The sequence below is a fragment of the Pongo pygmaeus genome, chromosome 10 (genome assembly GCF_028885625.2).
Source record: "Pongo pygmaeus isolate AG05252 chromosome 10, NHGRI_mPonPyg2-v2.0_pri, whole genome shotgun sequence".
Classification (NCBI taxonomy): domain Eukaryota; kingdom Metazoa; phylum Chordata; class Mammalia; order Primates; family Hominidae; genus Pongo; species Pongo pygmaeus.
The window spans coordinates 121037949-121054471 of NC_072383.2; the positions used below are offsets into that span (position 1 = coordinate 121037949).

General features: G+C 42.1%; 1 protein-coding gene across 17 annotated transcripts in view; it reads right to left on the reverse strand.

Moving 5' to 3' along the window:
- Nucleotides 1–1009: 1009 nt before the first annotated feature.
- The window catches only part of CLIP1 (CAP-Gly domain containing linker protein 1), a 149217-nt gene continuing 133703 nt past the window's right edge, over nucleotides 1010–16523 (reverse strand). For all 17 annotated transcript variants that reach the window (XM_063647136.1, XM_063647138.1, XM_063647143.1 and 14 more), the window contains 5 exons: nucleotides 8583–8700; nucleotides 8347–8497; nucleotides 7709–7758; nucleotides 3607–3731; nucleotides 1010–2669 (listed from right to left, as the gene is read on the reverse strand). In XM_063647136.1, the coding sequence (XP_063503206.1) occupies nucleotides 2444–2669; nucleotides 3607–3731; nucleotides 7709–7758; nucleotides 8347–8497; nucleotides 8583–8700 (670 nt within the window). In that variant the 3' untranslated portion in view covers nucleotides 1010–2443. The remainder of the gene's footprint in view (nucleotides 2670–3606; nucleotides 3732–7708; nucleotides 7759–8346; nucleotides 8498–8582; nucleotides 8701–16523) is intronic.

The following is a 16523-nucleotide window of genomic DNA, read 5'->3' on the forward strand; positions in this document are numbered from 1 at the left end:
TCTTTCGCCTAGGCTGGACTGCAGTGGCATGATCTTGGCTCACTGCAAGCTCCACCTCCCGGGTTCACGCCATTCTCCTGCCTCAGCCTCCCGAGTAGCTGGGACTACAGGCACCCACCATTGCGCCCAGCTAATTTTCTGTATTTTTAATAGAGACGGGGTTTCACCGTGTTAGCTAGGATGGTCTCGATCTCCTGACCTCGTGATCCACCTGCCTCGGCCTCCCAAAATGCTGGGATTACAGGCATGAGCCACCGCACCAGGCCAACCAATTTCTTAAAAACCGTTTAGTAACAAGACTGCAGTAGAAATTGCTATATGGATGTATAGGGTTTGCTCATTTGAAGTAAAACCATTATGACAAACCTGAGAATATCAATTTACTACCATTAGCAAAAAAGAATAACCATTTATTGGCTGGGTGAGTACAGCTCACACCTGTACTACCAACACTTTAGGAGGCTGAGGTGAGAGGATCACTTGAACCCAGGAGTTCAAAACCAGCCCAGGCAACATAGGGAGACTCACTCTGTACAAAAAATTTAAAATTAGCCAGGTGTTGTAATCCCAGCACTTTGGGAGGCCAAGGCAGGCAGATCACGAGGTCAGGAGATCGAGACCAACCTGGCTAACACGGTGAAACCTGTCTCTACTAAAAATACAAAAAACTAGCTGGGCATGGTGGCGGGCACCTATAGTCTCAGCTACTCGGGAGGCTGAGACAGGAGAATGGCGTGGACCCGGGAGGTGGAGCTTGCAGTGAGCCGAGATCGCACCACTGCACCCAGCCTGGGTGACAGAGTGAGACTCCGTCTCAAAAAAAAAAAAAAAAAATTGGCCAGGTGTGGTGGCACTTGCCTGTAGTCCTAGCTACTTTGGAGGCTGAGGCGAGAGGATTGCTTGAGCCCAGGAGTTGGAAGCTGCAGCAATCCATGATTGTGCCACTGTATTCCAGCCTGGGCAACAGAGTGAGACCCTGTCTCAAACAAAACAAAACCCACAAAACAAAAAAGAGTAACCATTTATTAAAGTAGATACAGAACACTTGTTTGGCCAAATTTTAATACTGCTTTACATGTTTTCTGTTTGTGAAACAATTCGTATTACATTTATAACCAAAAATTTCAACTGGTAACAGATTTAATATTCACTGTCAAACACACAGTTGATAATCTTGAGGGGAAAATACATCAAAGGCATATATACAATTATAGAAGTTCTTATTGTACATGTAGCATGGAAGATACATTTTATTACTTTTTACATATTCTAGAAGACATTCAAATGAAGATAAATAGATTCAAACTGGTCGATAAACTGTTCTGGTGCTTTGAGGTCCTTCATTTTCTTTTTTTGTGATAAGAAAATCCAAAATTATTAACGTTGAATTTCTCATCGTACATTCATCTAAAAACAGTAAAAAAACTTGTGAAGGAAGATTGTAGATTGGTTATTTAGGTGTTTTATACTGGCTTATTGTTAATTGACTGCTGGGGATACCTGCTAGAGAAGGAAAAAAAATTGGAGAAAATTCCTCCAGTTATTTCAACCCGGTTAAGAAATAAAAGGAAAACAAACAAATGAAAATGGTTGCAAAGCCACATGATGCTATGTCTTGCCTAGTCTGTTATGTCCTAATGATCATTTTAAGTGTTTTCTTTTTCAAAAAGGTAAATATCCAAAAAGAAAGACACATTGTGTATGTTTTTTTCCCAAAATATAGATTTTTAAAAAATATATACATATAATATATAGAAGCTGAAATTATGCAAAACTAATAAACAAAACACCACAGTAGATTAAGTGGGTGCAGCATATAGATTATAAAATGTCCCCACAGCAGTTTGGGGGCTTGCCCCTCCCTTTACCTGCTTCATGATTTTATAATCACACCTAAGTATTATCAAGCCTGAAATAAAGGCACTACTGATAACAGGTAGTGCAAAGAGCTCAGATATTTCTTTGAATAAAATACTTTAAATGAGTAGATGAAAATGCAAAATGGCACATTTTTTTCAACTCATTCCAGTGTCAAAGCTTAACCAAAAAATCTAAATATACAAATGCAGCCTGGAAATATCTTAGTGCAAATATGAAAAATAACGGTATAATTTAAAGTTACTTAAATAAGGAATTGTGAGGGTAGGGATTTTTCTGCGAGGTTGGGGGACAATAAATGTAATGGCATCTGGTGCAATGTCTTCAAACTTAAAAATCAAGAAAACAAAATTCGAGGTGAAAACTCACCTACTAAATATTTATTATTCTAACTCATAAGGGGAGACTAAAGGGCGATTTGTTGAAGATCAAAATATTTTCCTAGATTTGTTGACGGGGTAAAAAATAACATGAGTTCTCCTGAAGTCTGCACACACAATGCTGGTGTTACGTTGTGTCAATGCGAGTGCATCTGAGAAAGCCCAGTTCTCCACTTTAGGCTTCATCAGAAGGTTTCGTCGTCGTTGCAGTTGGTGGCCCAGTGTCCAAACATCTCACAGATTTCACAGTATGGGCGTTCCTCACCCCGACTGCCATGGTGTGTGGAATGGGGAGGGTCCTCTGACATCTGTGCCTGGGTAGGACAATCCTCTGTGTCGTGGAGATCAAAGCAGTCACAAATGTCACAGAAGAGGCGAGGTTTCTTCTTGGACTGTTTCTCCTGATCATCACTACAAATGTTAATGTGTGAAATCAGAAAACTTATCAGAAGAAACTGAAGAGACGAGAACACTTGCAAAAAATTTAAAAATTAAGCAAGAACTAATTATGGCCAAGTCTGTGAGCCTCCAGTATAAGCAGTGCATTATTCCCACATTTAAAGTATTTTTTTTTATTTTTGAGATGGAGTCTCACTCTGTCACCCAGGTTGGAGTGCAGTGGCATGATCTTGGCTTACTGCAATCTCCGCCTCCTGGGTGAAAGCAATTCTCCTGCCTCAGCCTCCCGAGTAGCTGGGATTACAGGTGCGTGCCACCCCACACAGCTAATTTTTTTGTATTTTCAGTAGAGATGGGGTTTTGCCAAGTTAGCCAAGTTGGTCTCAAACTCGTGACCCCAGGTGATCTGCCCACCTGGGCCTCCCAAAGTGCTGGGATTACAGTCATGGCCACCACACCAGCCTCACATTTAAAATCTTCATGTCAAACCATTTGTAGTCTCCTCTCACTCACTTGCCAGATTTATGGAAATCTATTTATGGCAAAGGAACCACAAAACGTGTTTTTTTTGTTGCCGTCTTTTTACAATCCCCTAGAGAAGCTCACTTTAAAAATATATTTATTTTGATGAAACTAAGGTTCCAATCAGTATGGCTTTTTTTGAGACAGGGTCTTGCTCTGTCACCCAGGTTGGAGTACAGTGGCGCAATCTCGGCTCATTGCAACCTCCACCTCCAAGGCTCAAGTAGTTCTCCTGCCTCAGCCTCCCAAGTAGCTGGGATTACAGGCATGCAACACTACGCCTGGCTAACTTTTGTATTTTTAGTAGAGACGAGGTTTCACCATGTTGGCCAGGCCGGTCTCGAACTCCTGACCTCAAGTAATCCACCCGCCTCGGCCTCCCAAAGTGCTAGGATTACAGCAATCAGTATGTCTTCATATGAAATACCTGTCATAATTGTTTAGGTCATCCCCGTTCCCATTCAAGGCTGCTTCTGACATCATCTCCACCTTCATCTTGAGGTCTTGATTCTTCCTTTGAAGGTCCACTATTACCGAATTTAGGAAATCAATCTGATTTGTTAAAAAAAAAAAAAGATGTGTAAAATGTCAAGAATATATATAAGCTGGAGCATCAAGAAGTCATGAAGCTTATACCTTTAAGCTCTGGCAGCAAAGTGTGCAGAAGGGGCCAACAGTGGCTATTAGGAACCCATGCTTTTCACTCTCCCGGAGGACAGGCATGCTGAGATTGTGTGAGTAAAGAGCTGAACTTAAATGAGGCCATGTCTAGGTGGTAAGGCTACGGCAGTTTCTTTTACCCCTTCACACCTTTCAGATTTCTTCAAATGTTCCTTACTGAGGAGATGCTATATTTTTAAAAAACATTTAAATTACACTTCATTGAATGTTTCTAGGTATAACATGGGTAAACTTCATTTGTTTTTAAGGCAAATGAAATTATTCTTTTCTTTTTCCTCGCTCTGTTGCCAGGCTGGAGTGCAGTGGCAGGATCTCGGCTCACTGCAGCCTCTGTCTCCTGGGTTCAAGCAATTCTACTGCCTCAGCCTGCTGAGTAGCTGGGATTACAGGCGCGCGCCACCATGCCTGGCTGATTTTTGTATTTTTAGTAGAGACAGCGTTTCGCCATGTTGGCCAGGATGGTCTCAAACTCCTGACCTCAGGTGATCCACCCGCCTCGGCCTCCCAAAGTGCTGGGAATACATGTGTGAGCCACGGTGCCAGGCCATGAATTTATTTATTTATTTATTTATTTATGAGACGGAGTTTCGCTCTGTTGCCCAGGCTGGAGTGCAGTGGCTCAATCTCGGCTCACTGCGACCTCTGCCTCCCAGGTTCAAGTGATTCTCCTGCCTCAGCCTCCTGAGTAGCTGGGACTACAGGCGCGTGCCACCAAACCCAGCTAATTTTTGTATTTTTAATAGAGACAGGGTTTCATCATATTGTCCAGGATGGTCTCAAACTCCTGACCTCGTGATCCGCCTACCTCGGCCTCCCAAAGTGTTGGGATTACAGGCATGAGCCACTGTACCCAGCTGAAATTATTCCTAAACATCTAAATCTGTGGGTTGGAGTGCTATTGATTCATGAAAAAATATAAGAAACATTTTTTTAAATGGAAAAAAAAAATCTTGCATTCTCCAGAAGTCATAATCTTATATTTCTTTATATATGGGCACACATTTGTTTTCATTCTACCACACAAAAAATATTGGCCAGGCGCGGTGGCTCACGCCTGTAATCCCAACACTTTGGGAGGTGGAGGCAGGCGGATCACCTGAGGTCAGGAGTTTGAGACCAACCTGGCCAACACAGTGATACCCTGTCTCTAGTAAAAATACAAAAATTAGCTGGGTGTGGTGGCTTACGCCTGTAGTTCCAGCTACTCAGGAGGCTGAGGCTGGAGAATTGCTTGAACCCAGGAGGCGGACATTGCAGTGAGCCATGACTACGCCACTGCACTTCGGCCTGGGCAACAGAGCAAGAGTCCATCTCAAAAAAAAAATACACACACACACACACACACACACACACACACACACACAATGCATAAAAAGGTTAGTTCTTCCATTAAACTTTACAATCCATCCAGGACTTCTCTGTTCTGCAGATTTGAAGAAGTCACATGGAAATTTCCTTCAGACTGTCATTTATCAACTGACTGGTAATGGTGGAGCAATAAGTAAACATGTCCTCAGGGAAAATGGAGAAGGCTAAAGCTCCCTCCCAACCAAAGAGAGACAGCCAGGCACGCCAACAAGGCGGTGTTCAGGTACCACCCAGAGGGAGAGTGCCCATGCCAACAGCCCTGGGGCAGCGGGGACAACAAGATGGCCAACAGGAGGGACCGCTCTTGTCCTGAACATTTCCTTTCAATCGAAGGGCACTTTGACTTAAAAACAAAAAATTTCTTCCTTCTTCTACAAATAATAAAAAGGTCTCATTTCTCTAAATTGAAAGATCCCACTTTACAATATTTAAAATATATATAGATGTACATACACATATACATAAATATTTTACTTTTTAAAGAAATATTTTACTTTTTAAAGAAATATTTGGTCTTCTTCTCCTGCTGAGGCGTTATGAACAAAGTTAGCAATCACTGCAGTCTTTCTCTGCAGCATATCCCAGCATCATGGAGGCCACCTCTGAAGGCAGACCTACTGAGTCTATCTTCACTTCTCAAAGTGCATTTTCTAAGTCATTATCGTGTTAAGAGCTCCATTTCAGGGAGAAGAAAAAGCCACAAAATGGACGTAAGTATAGTGGGAAACCACACACACACACACACACACGTGTGCACGCAAATTAAGAAACATGAAACGAACCATTTGCTGATTGGAAGAAAAGTGTTGTCAGCAGCAGATGAAACAAACCGAAGCAGAAAGGAAGGGGGAAGAGAAGACACTGTTAGTTATTAAGCCCAGTAGACATACAAAGAGGACAATGCTAATCCATGGTAAGTTTGTACAATGTTGAATCGTTTCATGCCCCTCAAAGGAGGTGTCTGGTAACTAAAATCTCAAGGTAAGTTTTTCTTTTATTTAAATATAAAATGTGGCTTTTGTACTTTTGAATTTTGAACATGACTACTACATATAAAGTATATTAAAATTAAAAGACGGATGTTTGTTGCTGTATACAATTATATTTCCAAGTAGAGAATAGTTTGCCTTTATATAATCCCTTTTTACAAATTTTTGTTTGTTTTGAGACAGGGCCTTGCTCTGTCACCCAGCTTGGAGTGCCCATGTTGCGCAGGCTGGTCTCGGGCTCGAGCGATCTGCCTACCTTGGCCTACCAAAGTGCTGGGATTGCAGATGTGAGCTGCTGTGCCCGGGCCCCCCACCCCACCTTTTTTTTTCTGAGACAGGTTCTTGCTTTGTCAGTCAGGCCTAAGTACAGTGGCATGATCATGGCTCACTGCAGCCTCAACCTTCTGGACTCAAGTGATCCTCCTGCCTCAGCTTCTGGGGTAACTGGGACTACCGGAGCATGGCGCCATGCCTGACTAATTTTATTATTTGTAGAGATGGGGTCTTGCCATTGTTGCTCAGGCTGGTCTCGATCTCCTGATCTCAAGCAGTCCGCTTGCCACAGCCTTCCAAAGAGCTGGAATTACAGGCGTGAGCCACTGCACCTGGCCCAGGCCCTTAAAATTTTTTTTTAAATTAATTAATTGTTTTGAGACAGGGTCTTGCTCTGTCACTCAGGCTGCAGGATTTTTTTTTTTTTTTTGGTAGAGATGAGGTCTCGCTATGTCCAGGTTGGTCTCAAACTTTTGGGCTCAAGCAGTCATCCCACCTTGGCCTCCCAAAGAGCTGGAATTACAGGGATGAGCCACCATTCCTGGCCTAATCCCAGTTTTAGTTTAAAACTAAAGTTGTTTTGTTAATTTTCGCTTTAAGAGACTGAGTTTTCAAGAAACCAGTCTTTTTAAGGTTAAGATGAGTAACAAACCCTTTGACAGAGCAATTCTACTTCTAGGAATTCATCCTGCAGAAATACTAATATATAAAATGATAGCTGCCCAAGATAATTCCTTACAGCATTGTTTATAATACACCCGAAGGATCAGAAACATCCCAGGGTCATTGCCAACCAACAGGGAACTGACTAAATTATAGTAAATCCACGTAATGGAACACTACATAGCTGTAAAAAAGCTAAGTGCAGAACCGTTTATGTAGTATGCCATTATTTATGTTAAAAAAAAAAAGGGAGGGAAGACTGTATTAGTGCTGGCTTATATACACACTTTAAAAAATCTCTGAAAAGGAAAGACACTAATAATAGTAATTAACTGTTTTCAGGGTTGGGAACTGAGCAGAAGAGAGAGAAGGTTTGGAGGAAGACATTTAATGTATATATTTTTAATTCCGTTTAATGTTTGGACTAGAGGAATGTATTACCCATTCAAAAGACTAAATGATACAAAAGGCATCAAATAAGAAGGAAAATAAACCAAAAGATTCAATGATTTTGAAAAATAGCAAGAAAGTAAATCAATAAGGCAGGAACATTACCTGACTCTCCTGGGCTCTTTCATCCTCGTCTGCCTGAGTGTCCATATTACCTTATATTTGAGGAAAAAAAAAAAAAAAACAAGTGGAGGGAGAATATATGTATATTTTTAATCACAATCTAAACTGCCGTGAAAGGGCCTGTGTTCAAAACTCATTTTCCTGTGGACTTCCCAGATGCACCACTTTCAGCACGTGGATGAGTTCCTGTCCCCTTGCGGGACCGTACAGGGTCTCACAGACACCAGCCCTGCGCTTCACGTGCTCTCCCTCATGCCTGCTAACTCCTGAGTAAGAATGCCTGTCACGTCCATCTGAATGTAGAGAGGCAATCCACCCTTCTTCACCAAAGGGACCATCTCTTCTCCTGCACTGTTATGTACTTTAAGATTCCTCCAGTCTGGATGGCAGCAGGCAGCCATCATAGTAGGTTTGTGACAATACTGACAGACCACAAGAAGGCCCAGGAACGGGGATGGCAGGCATGTGGGATTAGCCCTCGATTGATTAAGTGGTGGAAGAGCTGAGGAGAGTCAGGCTCAGGGCAGCATGAGAGCTGTCTTCGAAGAGCATCTCTACTAGAAAGGGCTCCTCGGGAGGATGCGCGGTGTACAGAGAAGCACTGGGCAGGCGCCCTTTACCTGAGGAGCTGCTGAGCTGCCTCTTGTTTTCTTTGAGTTGAAGCTCCAAGTTCTTTACCTTGAGCTCAAGCTTCACCTTATCAGACTCTAGAGTCTGAACAACTGAATGCAAGGACTTGGCAGAGGCGTTTTCTCCCCTGAGCACTGTGACCTGAAACACAGTTGTTTAGCTTAGGCTGTGGGTTTGAACAAAAGGAGGCCGCGTGAAAGCTCGTGCACCCTGGGTGATACTCTACCTCATTTCTCAGTTTCTCCAGCTCGGCATCCTTTTCTGTGAGTAAGGCACTAGTTATACTGATGGATTTCTGCAAGGAAGCTTTCTCTTCATCTGCGTCTTTTATGAACTCGGATTCTCTAAAAGACCAAAGAGTTAAAAGTTCCACAAATCAACCGAAAGACTGGTCAGTGTACAACTGTCCTAGAACAAACATATAATTAATGTTAGTTAATGTAAAAAAAAAAAAAGTATAACAGGGAAGTTTTATAGGGAGTTAAGGCCATTATGCTTACAAAATTTTACTTGAAATTTTACTTACTGTGAAGGGAGAAAAAGTTTACCTATGCATAGACATGCCAGAGTCTGCATGTGATTGTATCCATTTGAACTTAAAGAAACAAGTTAATAAATTTGGAAGAGGTAGAATTAAAAAAGAAAAAACGGTTGCACCCTCCCCAATATTCTACTAAAATCTAACCCCAAGCTGAATTTTGTTAATTCTTGAATAAATTATTACCAAGCAATAACGACAATTAAAATACACACATGCAAAGCAGTTATACAGATGTCATGCAGAGCAGCTTTATGCTGGAAATATCAATTGGTTCTCACTAATTTCAGTAACTTTTGTAGCAAGTTCCAAGAATGGGTGTTTAAGATGTTATGGGCCAAAACAGTAGTAAAGATTATTATTATTACTCAAACTAAAGGATTATTACCTTCCAGCCATAGACTCTGAAGAGGACATTAAATTAGCTCATAGAAATTAATGGTAATTACATAAAGGCTAGAACAGAAAATGTTAAAATGGTTTTCTCAGGTGCAGAATGAAAGCATGGGGAGCCTGGAAGGAGAAATTCAGAGCGCCTGGTTTATGTTCTCGGCCTGACTCAGCACTTGGTTATCAGCAGAGGGCGGGGATGAGGCCTTTAATGAGAGGGTTGTGGGAGTGGGAAGAGAAAGGGAAAGATGAAGGAGGAACAGGGAGGGACGCAGGACACAGTGAAAACAGCCCAAAGAGCAGGCTAGCATGTGTTTACATATGTGTACTTATTTAAAGTTGTGGGTTTTTTATTTTTATTTTTTGACAGAGTCTCGCTCTGTTACCCAGGCTGGAGTGCAGTGGTGCGATCTCTGCTCACTGCAACCTCCGCCTCCTGGGTTCAAGTGATTCTCCTGCCTCAGCCTCCTGAGTAGCTAGGATTACAGGGCACCTGCCACCACGCCCAGCTAATTTTTGTATTTTTAGTAGAGATGGGGTTTCACCATGTTGGTCACCAGGCTGGTCTCAAACTCCTGACCTCAAGTGATCCGCCCACCTCAGCCTCACAAAGTGCTGGGATTACAGGCGTGAGCCGGCCATACTGAAAGTTTTGTTATAAAAACTACATGCATTTTAAAATGCCAAGGTCATTAAATACAAGAAAAGGCTGAGAAACTGTCACATATAGAGAAGACGAAGGAGATATGACAACTAACTGCAAGGCGGGATTCTAGTTTGGATGCTGTAACACAAAAGGACATTAGTGAGGAAACTGGTGAAATCTGAATGAAGTCCCTTGTTTCAGTTGAGAGTATGCTGCTCATGGTAATTTCTCAGTTTTGATGAGTATGCCGGGGCTGTGTAGGATGTTCAATTAGGGGCATCTGGGGGAAGGTCTATGAGAACTGGATGCACTACTTTTGCAACTCTTCTGGAAATCTAAAATTATTTTAAAATAAAAAGTTTTTTAAATGACATGCAGTGTGAAACACGAGAGGAAAATGACAAAAATACTTTAGGAAAAACAAAACTGGAGAAAAATTTCCTAGGCTAGGCCACAGGCCATACAACCTAAGACACTACATTAGCACAATCATCAGTGAGTGGTCATAACCTTAACAAGAAGCCAAATCACACCTGGTTCTATTCCAAGGAACTGGGAAAATGCAGAGGATGTACTGGTTGTCTGTTTTGGAACCAACTGGAGGAACAGAAAACTGAGGCCCAGGTTAGAAACGGCAGAATGTATGCCTGGTTAGTGAGACCCAAGATATCCGGCACATAAGTTACAGAAATCTCATGACTTATGGCAAATTGAAACTCTACACAAAGATGAAAATATAAGTGTTGTATTTATCTCATTGTGTGGCTTACACTTACACTCCAGAATGAGAAGTAGTAAGAAAAGAATCTGAGACAGAAATTTCTTGAATTAAAAACCCCAGCATTACTCACGCACTGGAAACGGGTGGGCATCAGTGCGGGTAAATTACTAAGCTAGTAACCTTGTTAGGACATAGGCTCTTGCTTAGGTTAAAACAACAACTTAAATGAAAGGAATGTACAGGTGCTTTTTGCCACCTGGGAAGTAAAAATATCTGATGTCATCCAAAGATGCAATAAAGCCTGGGTTTCAGCCAGGCACAGTGTCTCATCCATGTCATCCCAGCACTCTGGGAGGCCAAGGCAGGAAGATCGCTTGAGGCCAGGAGTTCGAGACCAGCCTGGTTGACACAGTGAGACTCCCGTCTCTACAAAAACTTAAAAAAAAAAAATTAGCTAGGCATGGCAATGCATGCCTGTTGTCCCAGCTACTAGGGAAGCTGAGGCGGGAGGATGGCTTGAGCCCAGAAGCTTGAGGTTGTAGTGAGCTGTGATAGTGTCACTGCACTCCAGCCTGGGCAACAGAGCAAGACCCATCTAAAAAAAAAAAATCCTGGGTTTCTTATGTTTCTATTAAACGCAGTTAGTAGTTGATTCTGTTAAAAAAATGATTTCCAGAGCTTCACTTGCTATAAATCCAACTCGAATTTGAAAAATGTAATTTTAAATGTTTTTACTAAAAAAATACCAGGATTTGGGGGTTGTCAAGAAGAGATTCAGATTTCCCTATAATCAGGACTCTATTTGGCCAAGATCCCACAGATGCTTAGTGATGGGGAGGGATAAACAAACCTCCAGCTGGCAGAAGGAAAAAGGGACAGGTGTCCTTCTCTGGGGCCACCAAACTCTGCTCATCATCACATACACACACAACCTCTCAGCCTGGCTGCTTTCTAAGGAGATGGCTGCCAGAATGCTTCTTATACAAGTTACCAACACGTGCATGGTTAAGAAAGAAATTTGACTTGTGATTTATACACCAAATGACAGGATAAGTAGACTCTGGCAGCTCATCTTTGTGACCCATTGTCATTGCTAGCTTCTTAGGCCATCTCTAAGCTCCAATTCCACCGTGCAAACCACCAGGAGGAACTAAATTAAACCATCGTCTATGCCAACATTACTGACATCTGAGTCACAAATTGTATTAAGCCATTAGCTGGAATGACTTGGTATTACCAAAAAAAATCAAGAAGGGAAAATAAACATAACATGAAAGAAGGGATAGAGGGAACAGAAATCTTTCTCTCTCCATCTCCCAAGGGAACATTTTACCCAGATTCTTTCCTTACTACTTATATAAGAAATAAATTCCAGTAATGAAGCAAATACCTTAAAGTGTTACTGGGCAAGCTTTAAAAATGCAAGATAACAAGAACCAAATATTAGAACCATGAAGAGAAATGCAAATACAGTAAGGAGACTAAATTTGCACTGAAGTTCTTTGCTGTATCTAGATATAAAAAGGAAATATATGTGTGTGTTTGTGTATATATATATATATATATACTGCTGAGAATATTTTACAAAACAAAAGCAAGACACAGAGGGACAAAGGCAGCCAAAAAATATATACAACAATTTGGTTTACTAAAAATATATGAAATTTATTTATTATAACGTGGATAGACTTTCTTTAGTCTTACCATTAAAGACACACAGATATAGCAAAGGAAGCAAGAGTAGGAAAGGGAAAAGAGAGGGGTGAAATGAGCATTGGTAAGTAGCGCAAGCTCGGAGACAGTCAGACAGTTAGCAACCCACAGTGAGCCGGATGAGCTGAAGTAGCACGGGACCTCTTCAGAATTTGGGGACTTTATTGTCAAACCAGTTTTTACTCCTAACAGAAATCCTGCATTGGCACTGACAGGATGAATTCTGACTCCAAAAATCCATGCCTCACGCCTTTGGCTTTGGAGCCCCTTCTTTGACACTAAAAAGCCTGGAGAAGGGAGCAAAACCAAACCGGCTCCCAAATCTGCATCAGGCTTCAGAGGCACAGATGAACAAACTCCCCCAGTTCTGGAAATTAGAGCAATGCAAGGCATACCCTGCTTTACCCATTAGACTCTTAGAGCCTGTTTTAAAAGGCTTACCCAACTTGAGAGTTTTTCAAAGAAATGATTACATTTTTATGCTTGGGGAAAAATTTTTTACTACATACTGCTTGCAACTCAATGTTTAAAGTTACAAAAAAACAAAAAACAAAAAAAAACAAAAACCCACAGCAAATAAAGAAGGATTCTACTCATTCCTTTCTTTTTTTTTTTTTTTTTTTTGAGATGGAATCTCGCTCTGTTGCCCAGGCTGGAGTGCAGTGGCGCGATCTCGGCTCACTGTAACCTCCGCCCCCTGAGTTCAAGCAACTCTGCTGCCTCAGCCTCCTGAGTAGCTGAGATTCCAGGCACCGGCCACCACCCCCAGCTAATTTTTGTATTTTTAGTAGAGATGGGGTTTCACCATGTTGGCCAGGCTGGTCTTGAACTCCTGACCTCAGGTGATCCTCCCAAAGCACTGGGATTACAGGTGTGACCCACCGCGCCCAGCCGGATTCTACTAATTTCTTAATGATAACCAGTTTAATCCTACAATTGAGAGTAAGTTCTGCCCTTGAATATCATAACCATTTGGCCATAGTGATTCTGTTACTATCTTAACTATGTACGTTTAATGATCACTTCCGAATTCAAGTGTTGACTAAACTCTCAGTTCTTGCATGAGCAACTACATTTCAAATATTCACAATGTAAGTATTTGCAAGGCTTTTTAAATTAATAGTATATTAAGTTCTTTTTGGTGCTCAGAGGTTGACACATTTAGTTAACCATTACACACATAGGCCTACATATGAATCCTTTATCAAACTGACTTTTAGAAGGCAATGAAGGGTCTAAGTATTAGCTAAAATCCATTTATATTCAAGTTTCTAAAATAGAAATACCTTTCCATAAGGGTTAATTAACAAACAAACAAACAACACTTCTACATATGAGAAACTAGAAATGAAATTTTCACTCCCAGAAAAAGTCTTCTTTATCCATAATTTCTGATGAAAATTAAGAGTGATTTTCAAGAGACATTCTCCTAAACATTGAGGACATAAAACAAGAACAGAGAGAAGTAGGAGAGAGAACTTCACAGCCCCCAAATTTGTTCCATCTTTTTTTTTTTTTTTTTTTTGTGATGGTGTTTTGTTCTTGTTGCCCAGGCTGGAGTGCAATGGTGCGATCCCGGCGCACTGCAACCCCCACATCCCGGGTTGAAGCGATTCTCCTGCTTCAGCCTCCTGAGTAGATGGGATTACAGGTGCCCGCCACCACGCCCGGCTATTTTTGTATTTTTAGTAGAGACGGGGTTTCACCATGTTGGCCACGCTGCTCTCAAACTCCTGACCTCAGGTGATCCACCTGCCTCAGCCTCCCAAAGTGTTGGGATTACAGGCGTGAGCCACCACGCCTGGCCATGTTCCATCTTTTCAAGCCATGAAAAACGTCCCATGCGTAACCATATTTTGAAAGGCATGTAATTTAAAGTTACATGATAAGGACTTCATCATTAAGTACATCATCTCTTTTTTAAAAAGATACACATAAATAATAAATAAATAAAAAGCTTAAAAATTCACTGAGAAGAGAACCAGCATAAAAATCTGATGACCTGAGTTCTTTAGACTGCACCTGTCTTTTATTAGTCCTGAGTCCTTGGACAACTTGCCTAACTTTTTGAGCTTTAGTTTCATCGTTTTATGTATTTATTTTATTTTAGAGACAGAGTCTCACTATGTTGCCCAGGCTAGAGTACAGCAGCTCTTCTCAGGCATGATCAGAGTGCACTACAGCACTGAATACCTGAGCTCAAGTGATCCTCTCACCTCAGCCGCCTGAGTAGCTGGGACTACAGGCATGTGCCACCCTGTCCAGCTAATTTCATCATTTAAAAATGCAAGCTCCACCATTATATTTCACTGGGTTGTTATGAGATTAGATCAATTTGTGAATTATGAAGTGCTACATAAATGTAGGGAGATACCAGTCTTTTTCTTTTTCTTTTTTTTTTTTTTTTTGAGGCAGAGTCTTGCTCTGTCACCAGGCTGGAGTGCAGTGGCACGATCTCGGCTCACTACAACCTCCACCTCCTGGGTTCAGGCAATTCTCCCGCTTCAGCCTCCCAAGTAGCTAGGACTGCAGGCACGTGCCACCATGCCCAGCTAATTTTTGTATTTTTAGTAGAGATGGGGTTTCACCTTTCGCCGTGTTGGCGAGGATGGTCTCAATCTCTTGACTTCGTGATCCGCCCACCTCGGCCTCCCAAAGTGCTGGGATTACAGGTGTAAGCCACCGTGCCCAGCCTAATTTTTGTATTGCCAGGCTGGTCTTGAACTCCTTAACTCAAGTGATCCACCTGCCTTGGCCTCCCAAAGTGCTGGGATTACAGGCGTGAGCCACCGCACCCGACCTTTTTTTTTTTTTTAAATGGAGACACAGTCTCACTATGTTGCCCAGGCTGGTCGTGAACTCTTGCACTCAACTGATCCTCTCTTTTTGGCCTCCAAAGTGCTGGGGTTACAGGCATGAACCACTGTGCCCGCCCACAGTTCCCTTGCCAGAATGCTGCAGGAACAAGCCCTATTTATTTTTTCACATGTCCTTGATAACTCCTTAAATAAGGGTTTTTTAAAAAAAAGAAATAAAAACCTTATTTATGTAAAATTAAATACCCCGAGGCCCACAGAGACAGAACTGTGGCTGTAAACAGGAATGAGGTTTAGGCATGGCAAACTAGGCATCACTTTTCAAGTTCCCTGGAGAACGTCTGGCTGGGCTGGGAATCATTGGTTATGCTATTCTTTAAGGTTTGTTTTAACTTTTAGTTTTGTTTCTAATAAGCAAAAAAGCACATCGCTGTTGTGATACACACCTATTTAGTATTCTGCAGCAACTGCTGGACAGGCTGTGGTTCTCAGCAGTAGCACCCACTAAACCTGCTTGGCACTGTGTAAAGCAGAGACATTCTCTAAATAAAAACCGCACATTTTAAAAGAGCAGACAGGCCAGGCGCAGTGGCTCACGCCTGTAATTCCAACACTTTGGGAGGCTGAGGCAGGTGGATCCCGAGGTCAGGAGTTAGAGACCAGCCTGGCCAAGATGGTGAAACCCTGTCTCTACTAAAAATACAAAAATTAGCCAGGCATGGTGGCGCATGCCTGTAATACCAGTTACTTGGGAGGCTGAGGCAGGAGAATTGCTTGAACCTGGGAGGTAGAGGTTGCAGTGAGAGCCAAGATCGCGCCACTGCACTCCAGCCTGGGTGATAGAGCAAGACTCTGTCTTAAAAAAAAAAAAGTAGACAAAGACTTATCAGGGGCACGGCAGTGGTGAAACACACACGCATTCTGAGTATAAACACCACCTTAGTGAAATTTCACTAAGTATTTCTAAAAGGAAAGGCAGCCTGGGCAACATAACAAGACCTTGTCACTATAAAAAAAAATTTTTAAAGCCGGGTGTGGTGGCTCACGCCTGTAATCCCAGCACTTTGGGAGGTCAAGGTGGGCAGATCACGAGGTCAGGAGATAGAGACCATCCTGGCTAACACGGTGAAACCCCGTCTCTACTAAAAATACAAAAATTTAGCCGGGTGTGGTGTCATGCACCTGTAATCCCAGCTACTCAGGAGGGGGAGGCAGGAGAATCGCTTGAACCCAGGAGGCGGAGGTTGCAGTGAGCCGAGATCGCACCACTGCACTCCAGCCTGGGCGACAGAGCGAGACTCTGTCTCAAAAAACAAACAAACAAACAAAAAATTAGCCAGGTG